Raw genomic sequence first — 22,064 nt, forward strand, 5'->3', positions numbered from 1 at the left:
CAAAACTTGGAGTGCTTCAATGCTTTATACGTTTTGTATATATATATATTTCGCATATATGTATGTAGACATAAATATGTGTTGCGTGTATAACTAGTAATACGATACTAATTGCGATTCATCAATTCCAAGGAATGCTTCGCCTTCACGGTACAAATGTTTCACATCTACAACCAATCCTTAGGCCACGTTTTGTGTTATTTCTTATGCGCCAATGAGCGGACCTCGATCCTCAGTACCTTCATCCCGCTCTCCTCCTCCTCCAGGCGACGGAGTTCTCGTTGTGGGGCGACTATTCCACGGCTGAACCCTTGTGCGTCCGAAAAGCATAAACAGTAGGTTCCCAATAAAGTAAACAAACGCTGTGAAGAAGAATACTATTCGCCATTGCGTCGGATTTGTCTGGAAAGAATAACAAAAACCATTTAAAAAACCATTAAAGATTAAAAGTTCCAATTTCCTACCTCATCCCAGACTATTAGCCCCACAATCAGGGGTGCCAGTATGCTCATAAAATTGGCCGCACAATTTGTAATGCCCATTAGTGTACCCGCATAGTTCGGTGACAAATCGATGTGGTTTACATGGAAGCCCAGATAAGTGGCCGAATTGGTGGCCACCGCAGCGGTTAGTAATCCAATGGCCAGCCGAACATTGGCGTCACCCTCGGTGACGTATCCCAGTCCGATAAGTGCGAGCATGGGAAGCCACATCCCCAGCGTGTTGAAGAACTTCCTGGAGAAACCCAAGGGGATTACTGTTCCTCTTTGTTTCAGTGTGTCTGACAGCCAGATGAAAACACAGGTAAGCAGGATCATGGCGAAGTAGGGTAGCGCGGAAAGCGGTCCATTATTCTTAATGTCCATGCCGAGAACATTCTTCATAAAGGTGGGAATTTCCGTAAGCAAAGTCCAGAAGCCCCAATTGCTAGCACAGTGCGCTAGGACGAGCACCAGAAAAGGTATGGAGGTGAAGATGCAACACCATGGAGTCGGCGGACGTGGCTGTTCCTCGCGTCCTGCATCCGATGGTCTTCTCGTCTGCCCAGAGGACTCAATGAACCTTCGCTCGTTTGGCGTTATCGTTGGGTGTTGCGCCGGCGTACTAGAGCACAGGTATAGCCACACGAATGACCAAACGATACCAACGCATCCGGGTATGTAAAACGTACTGGGCCAGCCCAGTGAGGAAGAGGCAATGTATCCGCTGACTGACAGCATTACGACGGTGCCAAACTGGGAGCCCGAGTAGGTGTAGCCCACCAGTCGCCCACGCTCCTCAGCCGGCGCCCACTTCGATAGGAACGTATGTGTCGAGGGAAAAATGACGCCCTGGCAGAGTCCTTGCACCGCTCGGAGCACAACCACCAATTTCCAGCCACCGTTTACGGCGCAAAACGGTGTTAGCAAGGCCAAGCATGAGCAGATTAGCACGCCGTAGAAGAGCATGTACTTGGCACCGTAAATGGCGGATAAGTAACCTCCGGGTATTTGGGTGACCACGTAGCCCCAGAAGAAGCTACTAAGCAGGTACGATTTTGTACTCTCATTCCAGTCGAATTCCTGCGAAATTATAAGTTGATTTAAATTAAAATTGTGGTCCTCATTAAATAATGCAAGCGAAAATTATTGTTGACTCATTCTGCGCTCTTATCTGCGTACATACAGGAAAATACGGATTGCTGGCATTGCGATCCGTCATGGCCACAATGGCCACGGAGAGATTTACGCGAAGGGAGTAGGCCACGGCCAGTCCGAAGAACACCAGGATGCATTGCAGATGACGCACTCCGAAACGAGGACCTGCAAAAGGTGAGCGTAATTACCACAGCGGATGCGGAAACAAAGGCCAAAAGGTCATGTGACGACCCACCCGTGTTCCCGATTTGCTGGTAGCCGTTGTGGTTGCAGCATGGAAGGCATCCCAGCACCATATTGCAGGTGCAGTGTCTCCCACGTAGCCAACTTGTGTGATGAGTTGGATACTTGCTAGGGGCGGCTGGGAATGGATGGAACTAGCGTCTAAACATAACACAGCTGATGACAACAACAAGTGCCAGTTGCTGCCCACTTCGATAGAGGCGGCACTATCGGCATTATCGCTCCAACAAGTGCAGCGATAGATTAGGGTGGTATGCAGTTAAAAATTTAAAATTGTTTAAAAATTTCATAACAGGCATAAAAGCCTGTCTTTCTAATTAATATTAGTATCCCATTGCTTAGCTAATTTTCAACAACAAATAATACATAAAGGTCTCTTCTCCAAAACCAACTAGTGAAAACATCTCATAATTCAACGCCACAATTCGATAGTTCCATTAGGGTTGATAGTGCAATTCAATCGATAGCAAACAAGTGGCGAACTATCAAATTCAAACCCCAGTTCAAATGAAACACAAATGATTTCGTTACATTTTGACTCTTTCACAGCTGCAAAGTGAGCAGCTTTATTCATGGCTAGTGTTGTCTTCATTATTCTTTTTTGCCTTTTTTAGTTTACTTTTTTCATCACAAGTTTGGTTTTCGTTAATGCCTAACTTAACACTAAAACATAACAATTACTAGAGTTGATGCTGCAGCTCGTCGCGGGCTCTGTCCCTATTTACACTGAACGTTTTCTCAAGTTGCACGTTTAATTTGTTTGATTGATAGTTTGTTTTTCTTTCTTTTTTTTTGGATTATGTACATTATGGAAATACTGCAAACAATAATAATTTACGCTGCCTTAGGTCTAAGCAATTACCGTATAATATCGCTAATGGAAGCACGCGATCGTCACTAAAGTTAACTTTCAGCTTGTCTGGTGTCTAACTAACTACGCCTACGAATCTAAGAAACAACAGCCCGGATGATTCTGGATGCGGTATGAACATGCCGTCCAAGGCTCTATTTGACCTGGCCATTGGGCGCCAGAGGCGTGCCCTGCTCCGCATCCTCCTTATTGTCCCGTGGGGAGTCCCACCATTGCACCTCCGTGCGTCCAAATATGACGAAGAGAAGATTGCCCAAGAAGTAGAAGGCGGCAGCCAGCAGGAACACCAATCGCCACTCAATTACACTTGTCTAAAGATAAAAACGATAATTAATTGGGTTTCACTTCCATATCAAGGCCATCCAACTCACCTCATCGACAACAATCTGTCCCACGATCACCGGTGCGATTCCACTCATCACGTTTGCCGCACAATTCGTAATGCCCATCAGCGTGCCGGCGTAATTCGGGGACAGATCGATGTGGTTCACCTGGAAGCCCAGATAGGTGGCTCCGCTGATTCCCACCGTTAGGGTGAGCAGCGTTACCGCCAGTGGAGCATTATCCGCCGGCACATAACCCAGCGCGATCAGCGAGAGCATGGGTATCCAATGGCCAATGCTGTTGAAGATCTTCCGGTTAAAGGACAGAGACATGCCCTCCTTCTTTTGGAGCACTTTGGATAGCCAGACGAAGAAGAAGCTGAGCAGCAGCATCACCATGTAGGGAAGGGAGGAAAGCAGCGCACCCTGCTTGATGTCAACGTGGTAGATCTTCTTCATGTACGTGGGGATCTGCATGAGCAGAAGCCAGTAGCCGAACATGTGGGTGCAGTGCACCACCAGAAGGGACAGGAAGGGCAGGGAACTGAAGATGGCCTTCCAGGGCGTGGGCGCCAGTTTCTCGGCTGATTGCATCTTGCCATCGCTACGCGAATCCGTAATGTACTTCAGTTCTCCGGGCGAAATCAGACGGTGTTCCTCCGGCGTGCTGGCCGAGAATAGGTACCAGAAAACCATCCAAATAAAGCCGCAGGCTCCGCCCAAGTAGAAGATACTCGGCCAGCCCAAGACGGAGTCTGCAATGAAACCACTAGTGGCCAGCATCACCACCGTTCCGAACTGTGCGCCCGAGTAGCAGAGTGTTCCCAGCATTCCTCGCTCATCCGCGGGCGACCACTTGGCCAACAGCGCATGCGTGGCCGGATGCACTGCACCCTGGGCCAGGCCCATCACGAATCGCATCACGGCAAGGGCAACCCATCCGAATTGCAGGGACATCGGCGAGAGCATCGTGATCAAAGCGGCTATACCCAATCCGTACATCAGCATGGTCTTGGCTCCATAGCGTTGGGCGATATAGCCACCTGGCACCTGGGTCACGATGTAGCCAAAGAAAAAACTGGCCTGCAGGCTGCCCTTCTCCTTCTGGGTGAAGTTGTAGTAGCGCTGTGAATAGGATAGTATTGGTAAGAAAGGGTACGGGTGATTTGCTCTAGAAACCTCCAAATCATAGGAAAAATATGCATAAGAAAACAAACTTCAAGTTCAAACGATAAACCTCAAAAACCACATAATGTGTAACATCCGGAAATGATTTAATGTAATATTTTGTGGTAATGATTTACAAATTTCATGAGTAACAACTCGAAATACATTTGAATACGATGTTTCAGATCGTTTGGAGAGTCTCGAATCATTAGAGATCGGATATTCGGGATTACCCGCACTTACCTCGGAATTAAAGAAATCAAAACCGGGCTCGCTGGGCGCCACGCCGGTATTGGTGGTGTTCTGAGCTAGGCTGGTGCTGTTGTCCGTCATGGCCACCAGGGCCACACTGAGGTTCACCCGCCAGGCGTAGCTCATCGCGAGGCAGAAGAAGCACAGGATGCACTGCACATGCCTCACCCCGAAGAATTTCTCTGTAATGGGAAGAGAGATCGGATCAGTTGGTTATGCCATAAGGTCTACAAAGTGGGGAGACGGGTGGTGAGGGGTTGGGGCGTGCTTCACATGTTGCGCTTTTACTCCGTCTCGCTCTCTTGCGGTCCCTTATCAAAATCAACGCGCGGAGCTCTCTGTTTCTCTCAATCTCCCTTTCTCTGCGAGTTGGCCGCTCCGTAAGCCCCAAACTGGTAGCCATGTAAGTATGTGGGGCGCGTTTATTTATAAAACACTTTGACTATGTCAAAATCTTGTTCACGCACGCACTTGCCAGCGGGCCAGAGAGAGATGGGTGGTAACATCACGTATACAGAGACACCCACTCGACCAAAACTTGGCTGCGAACACTGAGAATCGAGCATTGGACTTTGAGAGACGTCCTCTTTGTTATTGCCGTGTAAAATGCAGCGAGACGGTGCTGTACTATATGTACCCCACCTCTAAAGTATAGAGTATAAGGTACATGTGCATATCACACAAGCACACTACCTGTTTGGGGCAACCGGCCGATCGATCGGCCGATCCTCACGTGACGACGATCCCTCGCCCGCGGCATATGCCATCATCATGCATTGTACACACACATGGTTAGCTCTTTCGGGCCTGGTCTCTGCCTTACGCGGATTTGTTTTCGTGCATTTGGCTATTTTTAAACCCGACTTTGGCTCGCCATAAATGGCTTAGTCTTTATAAATAGGAGTGGGCTGGCAGCCGGTAGGCGGTGGCAGGGTGGTGCACATTGCAACACCGCCTCACCACTGGCAACCTTGCAACGCGGCCTTACACGGCGCTGGGGTCTATTGAACCCCGAGCTGGGGTTTGATTGCAAACCATTAATTACAGCTACAGTCGAAAGTCTCTACAGTTTGAAAATGTATAATCTGATATTTCATACATTTTTCTAACTTTCAAGTGAACGATAATACTCCGAATTTCGGAATAAAAAATGTTTAAAAAAATTAAGTTTTGATAAAAACCAGGTCTTGCTAAGACTTTTCAATAGCATGAATGGTAGGTACTGCTTAACTCCCATAAATATTTTCTCCTGAATAAGACCTTAAATGGTGATTCAAGCCATACGAGTTTTACTGTGTTTCCAGTAATTTCACATTTGAATTGCTGTCCGAAAACCAAACTGACGTCCGAACTTTGAGCTCTCTCTTCCACTTCCACTTCCATTTCCTCTTGTTCAGTGGCGCTCCCTCTATCTATATATCAGTCTTTCTCTCTCTGACGCTCGCCCTCTCTCTTTCCCCCGCAAGCGTGCCATCTCTTTCTGTGCGGTTGTATCGCTTTAAATGCGATGACTCGTGTTCGTGTGAGAACGCTTTATCTGACACGTTTTTAAATTTATTTGCGCAATGTCTTCTTTCCCCTTAGGCGTAATGCCCCGTCAAATTTATGGCCAAGATATAGAGCTTTTTGTCTCGCGGCGGAGAGGCCCAGAAAAGAATCAGACAGCGATCACAATAACGATTGCAAACTAATTTTCTGGCGAATATATACATGTCGAGCCAAATCAATCAGCATTTATGAACCGCCATAAAGGCAGAGCACCAGCTTGCTTGGAGTGTTTATTGGTGGCCATTTATAGTATATTCGCGTATATTTTGATTGATTGCCGTTCGGTTGGTCGGTCGGTCCGGTGGTACAGTCACCGCCACTTCTGCCCGTTAGTGGGGCGGGACAATCGAAGGACACACAGCACTAAGTGAGTCAAGTGTGCCGCATTGATAACCGATAGCTCGGGCCCCGATAAAACTGGAACCGCCGCCGAGTTTTCCAGGCGCGGACGGAGGCATCCGAGCGGTGATAAGATAATCGCCGCTTACAGCGTCATTTTTCCTGCTACGAGTATAGCACCGCCCAGCCACCCAACCATTATGTTTACCGTTAGGCCCTGCGAAATACCAAGTTATGAGAGACGCACATGCACTTGGAACGTGTAAGTGTACAGATGGCGAACCAGTTTACAGCCGTGAATTTGTCTTTGGGTTTATGGCTTATCAGCTGACTAAACTGTCGGTTGCCCATCCCGATGCCACCGCCCTCCCCCACATGCCCGGCACATGGGGATCTATTTAAAATTCTTAATTTCATTGGCGCAGATATACTGCCACTGCCACCGCTCTATTCTATCTCTATTTTCTCGTTTTTCTTCGTTTTTGTTTATTTTTATCACCCGAAAGTGCTAAAATGTGATTTTATTTTGTTTGTCAGCGTAACTAAAAATCAAAGAAAACAACAACGCACGTAAATAAATTGAAGAAAAAATTTAATTGTATCTCGGAGGATGCATTTCGGTGCAGTGGAGGTCGTCTATAGTCTGTACAGCTGCAAAATTATTTCAGATACATATTTCTAAATCGCTGAAGCATCGCTTCCAGTTCAACAATTCAACAGTTGCACATTTCAACAAAACAACAAAAAAAGGTAGTGATTCTAGAAATGGAGCGAGCTGGCGACTCACTCAGATAGAGATCGAGGTGGAATATGGGAGTGCTGTTAGAGAACCAATTAAGCGGTTTCCGGCAACACGAGCTCGGATCAAGTCGAACGATCGCGACGCTTACATAAGACACGTGCTTTGGACAGTTGTTATATGATGCATGGTGTGGTTGGCTGGGAGAGATCGGAGATGGGAGCTTGGAGGTGGGCTTAGTGGATCTCCGGTGGGGGCGAGTTCTACTCACCGTTGGCGTATTTACCACCCGTTTTCACCATGGTCAATGCAGTTGTCATGTGTGCGGCGCGGGTTGAGTGTATATATCTGATATATCTTATTTGGCTTTTGTTGCTTCTCTTTCGAAACGTTACCGTTCGCGTTTGGGTCACTGGAATTTTTCGATTTCTCACGCAGCGTTTTCCGGTTCCGTCATGAAGTTGCCGCACATGTGTGTGCGCGCACGATTTTCTTTGCGCGTGTTTTCCCTATTAGTTCGAATAGCGAATAGCGAAACGATTACGGATCCAGAGATTCTGACCGTAGGACTTTTCAAAACTCTGCGTATACTACTAGTTGTTCAGCGACGAGCGGATATTGAACGTTCTGGCGAACGACTGCGACTGCTTGAGTAGCTGGCGGTGGTCGATTCTTTTATAAATATGATCGAACTCGGCCCCAGCCGCTCTCACCAACACTCGCAAATCGCCGGAGAGAGCGTGTGTTGTATCGCGTGAGTTCCAATTCCGCTATCAGTCAAACCGAACACGCTGGCACTCACAGATACTCCGCACGCATCTGTGTGTGTGTGCTTCGATGTGGATTTCTCTCTGGGTGAACCGGCGAACGAACGGGAGTAAGTAAACAACACCAAGACCAGCACATGGTTATCAGTTCAGGCCAAGTGGTTACCGCCAGCCGCTCCGCGGACCTCGTATTTCTGGGTATTGTGCCTGCAGCGCGCTGTAACATTAGTCACAGATCGTTTGCTCAGCTTCTCTCTCTCTCCTGAAACAGAGAGAGGGAGAGAGAGTGCACCCTCTCGTCGGCGAATCTGGTATCGTCCAGATACAAATTCCGACTAGACGAGGCATGAATGGACTGCAACCTGCGGAATCCTAGGTAAACAACATGGCCCGTCCACCGAAGATAACGTGCCACAAAAACCTCAGGCGAGGTCATCGCGTTCCCCTGATAAGAATGAAGTAGCCTCATCCTAGTGCCATACCATCTGAGTTCTGCCCTGGTTGGCTAATTACATAACCCAGCCTCGAGACGATCCATTACAATGAGCTGGTTGATCGATGGACACCCTACATGCACGGGAACCCTTTGATCAATGCAATTTTCATTTCAAGTCGACACGAAATTCCGCCCGGTTCCTCCCACTTTAATTACTTCACTTGTTTATATGGTACTCTAGTTTATTGTTCTTATTGCTTTTCCCACTCACACACACGTCTTATCAAAATATAATTGCTGAAAGTAAAATGTTTTAAACAAATTATTTATTTATCAGCGCCCGACACTTCAGACTTTGATTTTCGACTAAGTAAATGAGCCGACCACCGGCGATCCGCACTCCACAACCCACTTCTGCCCACATTTCCCCAGGAAACGCTCTGCAAATTCATTCTGATTCTGGCAATTGACGCAGTGATGGCGGCCTGGCGGCGGGGCAGGCACATGAGTCAGGGGCCAATGACGACAGCCGCTGGCTGATAAGGCTCCACTCCCGTTTCCGATTTTACACACAAAGAAACATTTAGTTTTAGGATTTTCCGGGAGCAAATGAAAGATGAAGTGATTTCCCAGAGAATCTTTTTTGTACACCATCATTGCTTGATAGGATATCTGAATAAAATAAATATACAGTATTCACTACTCTTAAATCAAGCTTAGTAATTGTAAAAATTTATTGTTTAATTAAGGAATATCAGCCCATAATCAAGTGAAAATTGCAGATCATCGTAGAGTGTCTCATTTTTCTGAAACAAAACTGTTGACTCAATGATTGAGTTTCTTGTACAAACAAACATCAAAAACAATAAAAGTGACAGCTTTGCACATATGATATATATTTATTTGTTTTCCGTGCATTTTGTTGATGGCAAATCAATTTTGGCACATGGCAGACACGTTTCAAGGCACGTTCATTTGTCGACTGCCTGGATCGCGAATCTCGAGACACTTGCACGTTATCGGTTTCCGATTTCGGCAGGGCATTCGATTAGCCAAGCCCCCGGGACCCAATCCATAACCCGGCTATCAGCACCGGATCTGCGGCTAAAGAATCAGCCATCGCCTCTAATGGGACGTTTATTTAGTAAGTGATTTGGACGAAATACGGATTTATGGCTGGCTAAATTTAGAGAATGCGGTGAACTTCCACTGGATGGCAATCTAATCGGATGACACGCCCACTCGAAAAGGCACTGATGGATGCGATTGTTACAGCAGAGTACAGCTTATTCTGCTTATCGCCCGGTGAATGGCAAACAGTCAGTTAGTCCGCTTGACGTCAACTATTTGGCGAGGAAAATGGGGGGATGTGGGGTCAGATGCAGGGTTTGGAAGCACTATACCATATGGCGCACCCCCACATGTGAGCGCTGTTCTCGACTAATTAATATGCAGCCTTTTCTTACACGAATTGTTCGAATACATATCGCTCAGCTGGAAAATTATTTACGCTGCATTACGTATACGCCAGGTGTAACCAAACAAAAACCCTCTAAACGGGCTAATTGCGAGCGGATGATGTTGTGTACCCATCTGTGCGGATGGTTCTGGCTCCTGGCCAGTGGCCTTCGGGAGTTTTTTTCCAGTGCTAATCATGATGTCCCCGGGACACTTGGACATTGTTTGAGGCGATGGCGCCAACAGCATTTTAATGCTCTCCGCAAATGTTGTTCTATGGAAATTTGTCTTTGTTGCCACACCCTTTCTGGAGGGTATAGCTCATAATAGGGTGCACATGATCCTTAACATTCTCGCTGCAATATTATCAAAAATTTTTCTATTCTATTTTCTATTTTTCTATTCTTAGAAAAATTCTGTATCTACTTTAAATTTTACTAAATAATGCATTTTATTATTAACATGTGTATAATAATAACATTCTAACCTTAATGCATTAAAAAACATAACATTTTCTACCAATTAGATGCCTCCTAACTGGACTAACTAACCGTGAAGCTCTCATAAAATCAAACACGGTTACCCAACATCTTTGAATAGCACAAAGTTTTCCATTCCTAAAGATAGCCGTAATTAACTTTGATCAATATTAGTTGCAGTTGGGCAGGCAATAAATTCGAATAAATTGAATAGAGTATTCCATCGTCGATTGTTTTGACAAGACTTTGCGAGCAAACAAGTCGATATAAATCGATCACAATATTGGAATTTTTATTTCGGTGGCATCTAAATGTTTGGGCAAATGCCTCATTACAGCGGGGGATCAAATCGATGGGGATTGTGTGAATTCCTATAGCATATTTGAGTTACCGACTGTCGGCGAGGTAATTGAATTGTGTCCAATCAGCGGCAATTGTCCATTGTCCACTGCCACCCGCCAATTTCAATTAGCGTGGGTCCACTGGAAACTTTTATCGGATATTGTATGTGCAAGTGGGTATTGATCAGCCAGGTGGGTGTGGCGCATTCGGGGGCGTGGCCCTCTATTAGCACCCTGTCATCGGTGGCCGCGGAATAAAATTTCTGTGGGTCAGCCAATTGGCAAACACTCAAAGCCGCGTATTTGCGGAAAAAATTTATTAAAATTTTTATTCAATTTAATTGCGGTCGGTTGGACAGAGCGACAATCTCTTATAAATAGATCATTCGGGAGCGTTTATTTCCGCCGGAGGTGGGAAAAAAAGAACCAATTGCCTTGAGTCACTCGACAAATCTCGCGTGGCCGCAGTGCGACTGCAGAATCTCTTTTCTAGAATCTTATCGCACGGAAGATTTCGAGGAGTCATAAAGAAAGGCGTATATGTGTATATCACATTTTATTGTGCAAGCGCAATTGTGTTATCATCTGCAGGCGACTCCAACAATAGCGCTGATTTATCACCTGCGGCGTGACATCATGGGCATCACTAAAACTATCTAGTCACTATCTAGCCACATTGGGCTAAGGCCCAGATCCAAAGATCAGGCGAAAGGTGTTCAAGATGACTGGGCAAATGTGAATAGGATCGAAAATTAGCTAAAAGCGGCATCGAGTTGGTTGTGAAATGGAAATGAACAATTCATTATCGCCGCACAGACAACAACAAACAACATTTATTTGCGTTAACAGTGCAAAAATGATTAAACGATAACCTTAAAGACAGGGACAGAGAGAGAGAGTGGGCGAAAGAGAGGGGGACAAAGAATGTGATCGAGAGAGAGAGAGAATGGGGCGCCGCACTGTGCTAATTGTTTTTGCCATTTTGCAGGCCCCAATCCGATTCACACCAACACACGCACACACATGCACACACACACAGCCCGAAAGAGAGGGACTCTCTCGGCCGAACTTTGATCACGTTTCCCGCACACGACGAAGGCACCCGATTCCACCGCTTGGAGCCTCGTTCACGTGATAACCATGTGCTGGCTCTCCCGCTCCCGCTGCTCTCTTCGGTTATTTATATGTGGAAAACGAGTCGCGAAATGAGTTTGCCATTCTTGGCACTTTGGCGGTGGGGGCAGCGAGATCGGGACAAGATCGGGGGAAGTTGGAGACCCATGTGTGCGCTATCCATGATTTCACCATTGGGGAGCGCCGCTGAGAGAGACACGCGAGAAACTGCCGATTCATATTGAGTCGGCCGACTATCACGCATTGCTCATTCCCCATTCTGGTCGAGATTTGCACACTTTATTTCGGGCCCCCCCATCCAACCAGTTTATGATGATGGCCAAAAACCGAGGCCAGAAACCTAATCGAGACCATGCAGCATACACCGGGAAACAGAAAATCTCACTTCCTTGAAATCTTTTAATAATAATGCCACAAAATTCCTCTTTTCTACTTTATGTTGCATTTTATTAGCTAGAGAATTAGCCCCTATATCTTATAATATTTATTATTTTAATCGTCCCATATCATTATACAATATATTAACTTTTTTTGCTGTGTACAAAATTTCTTGGTCGATAGGACAAATGGGCTCGGTAACGTTGCGCGGTTTTATTGCGACTTGATAAGATCTCTTCAGATTTCATAAAAATAAACTCCTTTAAATGGGCATTTAATGGATTCCCCTTATCGTGTGATTGCTTAAGAGCTCAAGATTCCTGCACATGTGCTTGGCGAATGAAAATTGCTGAAGCCAACAGAACTCGTAGATCCGATTCGAAATGATAGTTTTACTGGGAATCAAATTTAAATTGGGTTAACTCAAATACTCGCTCACTCCCGTCACACAGCTAAAAATACATGTGTAATTATATACATAAGAGTAAATATATACTGAAGTCGCCTCATACGTAACACTGCCTTTGTTCATATCGCGTGCTTGAAAAAAAGAGGCATTTATTCAAATTCCGCTTATCAACAAGTTCGCCCCGCCACTGGAATGGCCCCCCCATTCCCCAACCCAAGCCGCCTTGTCCCCCACTTTCCATTCGCCCGCCGAGTTCAAAGCTATAAAATGTGCACGGTACTCAAATTTGAGAGATACGCTCGAAATGGGGAAAATGATTGCAAAATTGATTTGCCAGCTCGTCTTAGTTTTGTGATCCAACTTTATCTGCTGGCGGAGTCTAGAGTAAAGTATTTAACTCAAATCTGTGATTTCTAGTCTGCAATCTTTGCTGCGTCAGCAAAACGTTGGAATGTACAGGTCGTTCTCAGCACGTGTTTCTTGGATTGAAAGCAAATTTTATTCCATGAACAAAACATCAGATTTACGTACCTAATGATAAAGACGTTGAGGTTGATCACCTAGTAACTTCTGTTTACATGGGCTAATTCTACATGTATATGTAGCTTACACCATACATGACATCTCTACAACGATCTCAAATTTTGAAGCATACTTTTTGGAGGCGTCGTGATAACCTAATCCAAAGTTTCATTGATTGCTAGCAATTTCATTCATAAAATCGTCAAGCAATTACTAGTATAACAAGACGAAACTATTTTGAAAATGTTAAAGTAAACAGGTTTTCATAATTTAGAAATATATTTATATCTATATATATATCTATTAAGTTGGGGCCTGTTATTAGTATAGGTAACTATTGATCATAAGACCGTTTCCAAAAATAAAAAAATGTCATAGTCAAAGAACTTCAGAGAATGCAAAACGATAGTGTTGGAAATATTTCTAAGATTATGATTGATCTTGAGCACTGAACTCAAAATAGATGAACAAATAATTTTAATTTACCTGACCTTCAAAATCGAGCAGTTCCCACCCACAATAAAGGCCCACCACATGTGGGAATCAAACATCTCTGTGGTTTTCTTTTCACATGTTGCTCATGCTCTTTTTATTTTTTATTTTTTTTTTTTAATTTTTGTTTTCTTATTTTTTGCATGGGTAATCTTATCACATAGTATTAACAAACTAAAACTTAAGACGAGTGGAATGCAAATACGAAATAGTCACAGTTAACAAATACAATTTACAAATGTACACGGCGAATGCGAGAATGCATTGCACCTGGCTGCAAATAGGATTGATAGTTTTGGATTTGAAGGAGAGCGGAACTAGCTGACTAGTAGTTTCGGTACCCATTTAACTAAACCCAAGCTTCAAGCTTCATCTAGTGCTGCGACTCCACCTGGGGCGTGGAAATGCGACGAGGCTTCGCCGGAGGATCGTTCCAGGGCTGGACATTCGCCTTGCCGAAGATCACGTACAGAGTATTGCCCACCAGGTAGAATCCGGCGGCTATGAAGAACACAATGCGCCACTGCTCGGGATCGTGCTGGAAGAAAGGATCAGGAGATTGGGGTTAGTCAAAGCATTCGATAATATAATTATCCTGACAAGGATGTCAGGCAATGATATAATGATGACAAATCGATTGTGAACTCACCTCATTTGTGACAATGAATCCGACGATCAGCGGGGCAATGATGCTCATGATGTTGGCCACGCCGTTGGTGATGCCCATGAGGATACCAGCGAAGTTGGGCGACAGATCGATGTGGTTCATGTTGAAGCCCAGGTAGGTGGCTCCGTTCATACCCACGGTGAAGCAGAGTAGGACCACAGCCAGCTCCGACTGATCTGGGTTTACATAGCCCAAGCAAACCAAGGTGACCATGGGAATCCAGAGACCAATGGAGTTGAAGAGCTTCCTGCTCGTAGACCTTGAAATGCAGTTGCGGTTGTTCAACTGGGCGGATATCGACGAGAATACAAAGGACATGGCGAACATGCAGACGTAAGGCAGCGATGAGAGGAGAGCATTCGACTTGATGTCCTTGCCCAGGATGTTCTTCATGTAGCTGGGGATCTCGGTGAGAAGGGTCCAGAAACCCCAGTTGTGCACCGAGTGAGAGACAATCAGGACGAGGAATGCGGGTGAGGTGAAGAAGCTCAGCCAGGGCGTGGGCAACTGCTCCGTCGGCTGCTCCTGGCCACCGCTCACCTCGTCGGCCTGAGCCATCTCGATTAGCTTCTTCTCCTCCGCCGAAATGGACTTGCACTCTTGTGGCGATCCTGCGCCGAAGAAGAAGTACACCACCGACCACACGCATCCGATTCCTCCAGAGATATAGAAGATGCTGGGCCAGCCGATTGGCGAGGCTGCAATCACTCCACTGGAGGCCAGCATGAGGATCGTTCCGAACTGGTTACCCGAGTAGGCGCACGTTCCCAACGTGGCACGCTCCTTGGGCGGTGCCCATTGGGAGAGGATCGTGTGGGTTGAGGGAAAGACCACGCCCTGGCACAGACCTTCCACCACTCGCAGGGCGCAGACCAGCTGCCAGCCTCCGATCTTTGCGCAAATGGGTGTCAGGATGTTTAGGATCGAGCAGATGGCCAGACCCGACAGGATCATCACCTTGCCGCCATATTTGCGAGCCAATTGACCAGCTGGCACCTGGGTGATCACATAGCCCCAGAAGAAGCTGCTCAGCAGCAGGGATTTCGTCTTCTCCGACCAATTATACTCCTGGAAAGTGATGAAAAAGTAATTTAGTATTTTGCTAGCTTCATTACTGACTTCGCACTATATATACTTACGGGAAAATCGGGATTTGCGGAGGCGGCATCGGTCATGGCCACCACAGCCACGGAGAGGTTGACTCGGCAGCCATAGGCCACCGTGAGGGCTAGGAAGAGCAGGAAGACCTGGAAGTGACGGACACCCAAGCCGGAGTCTGAAAGCAATCAGGACGCAATCGATTAGGTAAGTTGGGGTAATCTGACACCTATATTGATCTTCAGCCCAGTCAATGGGCAATCACCCAACGATTAGCATTCCTAATCAGTCGCATTATCAGCCCCATTATCAGAGGCACATGTACCTATATGTACATACATATATGTTATGACTGTGGGGCTGTGTCTGTAGGTCACCTGTAGGTCGCTTGTGGCCAAGACGCGGTCATTCCATTTGCGTTTTCTAACGCCAACAGATCCGAGATCAGGCCCCCAACTGAACGGATTTATGACTGAGAGTCTACTTGCTATGGTAGTTCTTTCTACCATTTTAGGCGTAATTTACGCCTAAATTTATCATCCCTTATCAGCCAGACAAGCACTGGAGATACAATTATTTGCCTTTCTGTTTGCATTTTGGGGGGCGGCTTCTGTTTCTGGTTTCTGGATTACGAAAAAAATTCCATTCATAGATATGGCGACCAATTGTCGGCCACACTTCAGCGGCTATGTCTGCGCCTCCGGACCACCCATCCACCACCCACTTTCCACCCCTTTGGCCCCAAGTTACTGAGATATGAAACTATATCTCTATGTTGTTGTGGGCTAATGTTCGGTGTTTGTTTTATCTCGAGTTTGCTGACAGAGATTAACTAGCTGCGAGTGGGTCATAAAAAGGCAGTTACAACCGCTTTACACCGAGCTACTTAAAAATCCCGAATTAATCCCCATTTTCTCTAACTGAATTTGGGGGCTCGTCTTTTATGGATATTCTCTTATCATCGCTGATAAGAGCTTCAACGCAATTTCTTGCCAGTTGAAAGAGAGCTGTTTATAGTAAATCTATCTTTTTCTAGCTATTGAAAAGAAGCTGTGGCAATTGTTGGGATTATTTTGTGGTCGATTAAATAAATTTGAAAATAGTCATAACAAATATATTGATTTTAATTATATATAAAATAGTAATGTGAGTTTTCATGCTTTATGAAACAAAAATTATATTATTAAATATGAATGCTTTCTAAAATTACACTCCACATTGCATATTGCACAAAAATATACATATATGACTTTATGTTTGAGGAATCACCTCAAGGTATTTAAATTTCTTGAAAATGCATTTTTACTTAACTAAGCTTACTGCCTTTTAAGTTATTTGTAAAACCCCTTGAATAAGGACCCACCTTCATCCTCAAAGCGACGATTCTTCACAGTGGTAACCATACTTGGATTTACTTTAGTTAGTAACTATAAATATGTAGTGTGTGGAATTTAAGGCGAAGGCACTACCGTTCGGCTTGGAGCCTGCTCACTAACTGATTGCTTCTTGGCGGAGCATCAGCAGGTGCTTTACGCAAATAGTCAGATCATCTAACCAACATCGCCTGGCAGTCGTGTGGCTATGCGGGTAAGCCTATCTGTATTTGGTTGAACTACAGCTCGCGGCTACAACTGTGACGTTGGCTGTCGCTCTGATTTGTTGACAGTGTAAGAGCGCGTGGTAGTTGCAACCCCACGCACCCCAAAACACAAGCCCATTTTCAACCCCGGTGGGGGTATCATCCAGCTTATCTCCAGCTTTTGATATAACCAATTTAGGCATTATGCTGATCACAAGACCGCCGCATGTTACGATCCTATCACAGATCCTAAATTATCTGAGATTTATTGCCTAGCCGCTGTTTTCAAATCGTTTTCCGAGAGCTTTTAACTTGAAAGCGGGTGGAAATTGGATCGTATTCCATATAGCGAAGCTTTGCATTCAGCGCCAAAGCTCAAGCGCCAAAAGCCAACTGGCCAAAGCTGCAATGTTATTGTTTACTACGGTGGGTAGTGGCTATAAAGAACCAGAACGAAACTTGAAAGCTCTCGCTAACCACAAGTCACGCAATTAGAATCGTAATTACGGAATAGTAAAATGGAATTATGGATTTTAATTGAGTTCCATTTCCCACACTGATGTTCAGTCACTCAATGATGACCGCTGGACACGCTTCTGGGGTAAACACATCACAGCTTTAGGGGTCTCAATGACACTATTATATGGGCTGATAAGGATATGGCGAATGTGACAGGTGGAAAGTCCGCTCCGAAGGCGTTAATACCAACGACTTTCAAATGTCCAGGCACTTCAGTTTCACATTGACCAGATAGCGAGCGCCACTCGATGACATTCTAGATAGGGTTTCCTGTTCGTGGGATAATGGCCGTCAAGTGGCAAGATGCCACAACTTGCCCCAGACAAGGTCCAGTCACTTGGCCACCTTGTGCCGCCGTGCGGATGGATGGGTGATTGGGCGACTGGATGGATGGACGGCTGATAAGCCTGCATTTTGGCCGAATTTTGTAGTAACACTACTAATTTGCATTTGAAAATATGGTTTTTCAATCAGTTGGTATTGGAAAAGTATGTCTATGTCAAATGGCTAGATTCTAATACTACACAGTACTAGAAGAAGTGATATTTGTTTTTACAACCAGTAATGCTCTCAAGCTTAAGCATTGAAAAGTGGAAAAGGACTATAAAACATAATTGTATAAATTTTTCAATAATTATGAATTTGGTCCTACATTTTTTCCACTGCCTTTGGTGGCCTATCAGCTCCATAACCTTCCGTTCTACCCGTGATTTGTGACCCGACTTGCGGTGTCAGCCTCGTCTCGTTATGAGGTTTTTGCGTTATTTAGCGGGCGCCATGGCGCCTGCCTTGCCAATTTGAATATTTAGTGAAATTATTTAAATATGCAATTACAAGTAATCCAAACTTGGCTGTTTATTTCGAGCGTACATGTGTAATTTATGCTCTGACGGAAGAGTTTCCCGCATTTTGTCAAGTGCTAATGAATTTGCATGCAGGCGCACTTGGCGCCCGATAATTGCACGCAGCTCCAAATAAAGATATTCGATTTATTAGCAATAAATGTGCATATTTAATTAGCCACGTGCCTTATCCCTAAAGGCTTGGCTCGAAGATATCATCAGATATCCAAATCCACTTCCCCCCCCCCACTTCCCGCCGGAGTCGTTTAGTCAAAGCAGGAACATAATAGGAAATATGCGAGATTTATGTTTTCGCCATATACGCGGCCGACTCTAATTGTTCAAAGAATCGTATCTCTCTCGATCTCAATCTGAATCTGAACCCGTATCCGATGTTTGCTGTTGTTTAGTAGCAGCATTTGTGCACTAGTTGCTCATTAGTCGCCGGCACTAAACTGGATTCGCCTCAGACAGCCTGTCCCCGCGTATTGGAGCACTCTTTGTGATCTACTCTGTTTTGTTTGTTTAGCTCAGTATTCCACATACGCCCGGTTGTCTGCCACCCAAACAAAAAAGAGCAAAAAATTAAATGATTCGATACGCTGTGTGTGTGTTCTTATTTTTGCCCTGGGTCGCGATTTGCATACGAACTTTGATGATTTATATTTGCAAAGCCACTTCCTGTCTGTCCGATTTATCGAATAAGTTCTGTGGACAGGCCCCTTTCATCCCATCTAAACTAATTCAGATTTAATGACCAGCCTCTGTTTTTGACCATAATAATAATTTTAAGTGACTAACACCCATCGAGCGTAACACATTTTGGCACCAAGAAAACACTTGATGCAGTCAGAACGAAAAAGTCAAATAGGGTGAATAACAAAAGCAAATAATTAACCGTCACTGCCACTTAAGATTTAATCACATTTTGTGAAATTAGCAAACTGGCCGCACTTCAAAATTAATTGTTCATCGTAATCGAACAGCACTTCAGGTTTGGAAAACTTTCGACAAACGATGTTTTATGTTCGCGCCAATCGTTTTGGCTTTTGCAAATCACTGAAAAAAGTCACAGCTATTAGTTTTATATAACTTTTTATGATGCAACACATCGGTTAAATCACTTTCGAACTAAAGTTCTCGCTTGAATGGTCTGTGGCTTTTATGGCCTTTCAAATAAATTAGACTATTGGCCATATTATTTCTGGAAAGTAAAACCGCCTCCCTTGTCGCCACCCACTTGTCAAATTGATTTCAATCTACTTTTTAGCTGTCATCTCCACCCACCAGTAATAAGTTAAGGACCGGACCCATTGGGGTTATCTAACTCAACTGCTCCACTTACGTTTGCCCACGGCCTCATCCTCTTTAGTGGAGTTTTTGGCTTCCATGTCCATGGTTCCATTGCTGCCACCGCAACATATGAGCTTCATGATGGCTACTGGATTTTGGTTTTTACTCTCTCGAATAAATTACTTTCTAAACGTGGGCGTTGTGGGCAGTGTTGTTTTGGTGGTTGTATTGTTCTAACACTTTTTCGCCTGGGCCGTTCTTAATGCGGCGTGGTAATTAAATATTTGCCAGCGGTCGAAGCAAATGTCAACATATTCACAACCGATGCAATTGCTTTCGTTTCCGCCCGATTTCGATAGGGTCGCTTCAATAGGATGCTGTTAACTATTCAGTTTCAGTTTGAGTACTTGAGTACCGCTCTCGACGACGCTGCGCTTTCACACCGAACTGAACTGAACGCTGAGTCGGCGCGGCGACTCCATTTATACGCTGCTCGATCGATCGCCACTCAAACACGCTCCGTGCTCGCACGCTCCAAAATACGTCACCGGAGATTTGAGCCAACTAGCCAGCGGGCACTCCATTCAAAGCACTCTCCAATGCAATCCGGCGGACAGAGAAATTCCCGAGAACCAGACCACTTGCCCGGTTCGTGGACAGCCCGTGAGGTGGGCGTTGTGGCAGAGATATCCGTGAAATCGAATCTTATCGGAGTCATCTTTAGATTACCCGACTTGTCAGGGACTCCGTGTACAAAGTGTACATATGTACGAGCAGAAGGGAAACACATCGCATTCGAGTCAAGTGGCCGGACCTCGCACCCAATCAAAGGAGGCTCATTTGATGATCTTGACATAATGATATATTCTATGGTATCATAGGGGCTTGCACCCCGCCAACAGCCACATCGAAATGGGCCAGTGGAAAATTTACAGCCGTCTAACTGGGGGTCTTCAGCTCTGCGAGTGAATGAATCGCTTTTGGTAAACACAGATTGAATTATTGGGCTTCAAGGGAAACCCCGATCAACAAAAAATAAAATACGAAAAATACGAAAATACGAATAAAATGAGCGCAGAGTGGCGTAGCTTAAAAACTGGTTAAGCGATCACTTGCCGTACTCGTGGATGCCACGGAACTTCGAGCTTAACGATCTATCAAACTATGTGCGTGTGTGTTTGGAAATTCCTGGCAGAGATTAGAGTGGAGTTCAGTTCTCTTGACATTAGGGCACTTTCACTTTCATCCATCCAAAGGGGCTCAATTAGAAATGTTCTCGACCGCCGCCCAGTCAGCAGGTGTCGATTGAGATTCTTAGTAATGCATAGTTCATGCCTGGCTGCTCCAATGGAATTCGTTTGGGATCGCATCTACCTTTCGCTATATAGCGATTGTATTGTGTGTTTTTAAGACAATAACTGGAATTTCTTGAAACTTAGTATCATTACCACGTACTTTGTACACAGATAACTCATTGTATCTCCGACTTTTTTCTTGAGACGCACATCACATTGCCAAATTTACGGCCCCGCAAATGAAAGTTCGATCTAATGGTGCGTCAGCAGAGCAAACAAGTGCCTTAGATAGCTCTGCGACAGTTGGGTCGAAGTATCTGGCAGATATTTGGACACATGCCCGTCTCATGTCCCCTGGAAATGAAAACAAACTGATTATCTTCAGTCGCTAAAGAGTGGAATCGGGCATAACGAATAAAAGTAGACAAACGCGTGCTCCAGAATGGGAGTGCTAAACGATCCCATCGGAAATCGGTACCAGGCGGGGGGTTGCGACTACGGATCTTCTCCTAATACACTTGTCATGATGCCGCTGTTTGGTTTTCGATCTCATCAAACGAGTTACGACGACTCAATGAGAATCGAGTCAATGATGCTCGAGTCACGAATCGATTGGTTAAGTTTCGCTAAGCTCTTTTGGCGGGTTTTGGTAGACTTTGATACCCTACTCACTCCATAGGAAATTCACTGGAGATTCCAAAATTATCAAAAGGCGCTACACAGACTATGGCTATAAGTCGCATCATATATAACACAACGAATCTCCTTTAAAAACCAATGATTGTGTCAGTAAAACGCTGAAGTAGTATCACATTTCATGCTATCACTGTGACTCTAAAATTTACAGTTTCAATCAACAGAGATTTTGGTGTGATTTATATGTTTAAGGTTATAGCTTTAGTATAAATTCTATGAGCTTTAAAAAACCAAATAATAATTAGTGGACTTCCATTAAATGGAGTGGCTGGAATTCATCCCCATAGAAACCCCTGTAGTGATCATGATCACAGAATTCCCCATACTATCATTGTTTACATCCATTACAAACATTAGCTCTCTATGTAACTAACTTTGGTTTTAGTAAGCCCCAATCGGGCTTATGCATTATTAAAAACTTAGCTAGCTGTACCGAATTAAGTGTGTTTCGATGGCTGAATGTTTTGTAGATTCACCCATAATATCGTGCATGGCACAAAAGGTTCCCCACAAAGCGCCAAAAATATATCCGTTAATAGA

At 44.9% G+C, this 22,064-nt stretch overlaps 3 protein-coding genes and 1 long non-coding RNA gene across 7 annotated transcripts; 1 reads left to right on the forward strand and 3 right to left on the reverse strand.

Annotated features, from left to right (window-relative positions):
* Positions 1-6: 6 nt before the first annotated feature.
* LOC6609857 (putative inorganic phosphate cotransporter) lies at positions 7-2,082 on the reverse strand. Of its 2 annotated transcripts, XM_002034472.2 has the most exons (4): positions 1,873-2,082; positions 1,666-1,802; positions 465-1,562; positions 7-402 (listed from the first exon to the last, which is right to left on the reverse strand). In XM_002034472.2, exons 1-4 carry the CDS (start codon positions 1,931-1,933, stop codon positions 205-207), a joined length of 1,494 nt encoding a protein of 497 aa, XP_002034508.1. In that variant the 5' UTR covers positions 1,934-2,082; the 3' UTR covers positions 7-204. The 2 variants fall into 2 exon arrangements, with proteins under 2 accessions (XP_002034508.1, XP_032570444.1); XM_032714553.1 differs by lacking the exon at positions 1,666-1,802 and having other exon boundaries at positions 1,826-2,068.
* Positions 2,083-2,402: 320 nt separating this feature from the next.
* Positions 2,403-7,777, reverse strand: LOC6609858 (putative inorganic phosphate cotransporter). The gene is made up of 4 exons (XM_002034473.2): positions 7,391-7,777; positions 4,485-4,675; positions 3,123-4,199; positions 2,403-3,062 (listed from the first exon to the last, which is right to left on the reverse strand). The coding sequence occupies exons 1-4, from the start codon at positions 7,437-7,439 to the stop codon at positions 2,886-2,888; spliced, it is 1,494 nt and encodes a 497-aa protein (XP_002034509.1). The 5' UTR covers positions 7,440-7,777; the 3' UTR covers positions 2,403-2,885.
* Positions 7,778-7,816: 39 nt separating this feature from the next.
* On the forward strand, positions 7,817-9,017 carry LOC116800341. 2 transcript variants are annotated; one of them, XR_004361270.1, is made up of 2 exons: positions 7,817-8,262; positions 8,660-9,017. It is a non-coding gene; the product is annotated as an uncharacterized LOC116800341 (long non-coding RNA). The 2 variants fall into 2 exon arrangements; XR_004361269.1 differs by having other exon boundaries at positions 7,817-7,996.
* A 4,625-nt stretch (positions 9,018-13,642) lies between these two features.
* LOC6609859 (putative inorganic phosphate cotransporter) lies at positions 13,643-19,993 on the reverse strand. Of its 2 annotated transcripts, none has more exons than XM_032715548.1 (4): positions 19,586-19,993; positions 15,342-15,478; positions 14,185-15,270; positions 13,643-14,073 (listed from the first exon to the last, which is right to left on the reverse strand). In XM_032715548.1, the coding sequence occupies exons 1-4, from the start codon at positions 19,671-19,673 to the stop codon at positions 13,909-13,911; spliced, it is 1,476 nt and encodes a 491-aa protein (XP_032571439.1). In that variant the 5' UTR covers positions 19,674-19,993; the 3' UTR covers positions 13,643-13,908. The 2 variants fall into 2 exon arrangements, with proteins under 2 accessions (XP_032571439.1, XP_032571440.1); XM_032715549.1 differs by lacking the exon at positions 19,586-19,993 and adding an exon at positions 16,664-16,788.
* Between the last annotated feature and the right edge of the window lie 2,071 nt (positions 19,994-22,064).

Source organism: Drosophila sechellia, chromosome 2R, assembly GCF_004382195.2.
Source record: "Drosophila sechellia strain sech25 chromosome 2R, ASM438219v1, whole genome shotgun sequence".
NCBI classification, from domain to species: Eukaryota; Metazoa; Arthropoda; class Insecta; order Diptera; family Drosophilidae; genus Drosophila; species Drosophila sechellia.

What these genes read in the sequence shown, in the direction of transcription:
- LOC6609858 (XM_002034473.2), bottom strand. Translation starts at nt 7,439, where the DNA reads ATGACAACTGCATTGACCATGGTGAAAACGGGTGGTAAATACGCCAAC. An exon ending in GGGTGGTAAATACGCCAACG is followed by an intron (nt 4,676 to 7,390) that starts GTGAGTAGAACT and finishes TTCCCATTACAG; the next exon opens with AGAAATTCTTCGGGGTGAGG. An exon ending in TTGATTTCTTTAATTCCGAG is followed by an intron (nt 4,200 to 4,484) that starts GTAAGTGCGGGT and finishes TCCTATTCACAG; the next exon opens with CGCTACTACAACTTCACCCA.
- LOC6609859 (XM_032715548.1), bottom strand. Translation starts at nt 19,673, where the DNA reads ATGAAGCTCATATGTTGCGGTGGCAGCAATGGAACCATGGACATGGAA. An exon ending in GGATGAGGCCGTGGGCAAAC is followed by an intron (nt 15,479 to 19,585) that starts GTAAGTGGAGCA and finishes GATTGCTTTCAG; the next exon opens with ACTCCGGCTTGGGTGTCCGT. An exon ending in GATTCATTGTCACAAATGAG is followed by an intron (nt 14,074 to 14,184) that starts GTGAGTTCACAA and finishes CCTTTCTTCCAG; the next exon opens with CACGATCCCGAGCAGTGGCG.
- LOC6609857 (XM_002034472.2), bottom strand. Translation starts at nt 1,933, where the DNA reads ATGGTGCTGGGATGCCTTCCATGCTGCAACCACAACGGCTACCAGCAA. An exon ending in CCAGCAATCCGTATTTTCCT is followed by an intron (nt 1,563 to 1,665) that starts GTATGTACGCAG and finishes ATAATTTCGCAG; the next exon opens with GAATTCGACTGGAATGAGAG. An exon ending in GGCTAATAGTCTGGGATGAG is followed by an intron (nt 403 to 464) that starts GTAGGAAATTGG and finishes TATTCTTTCCAG; the next exon opens with ACAAATCCGACGCAATGGCG.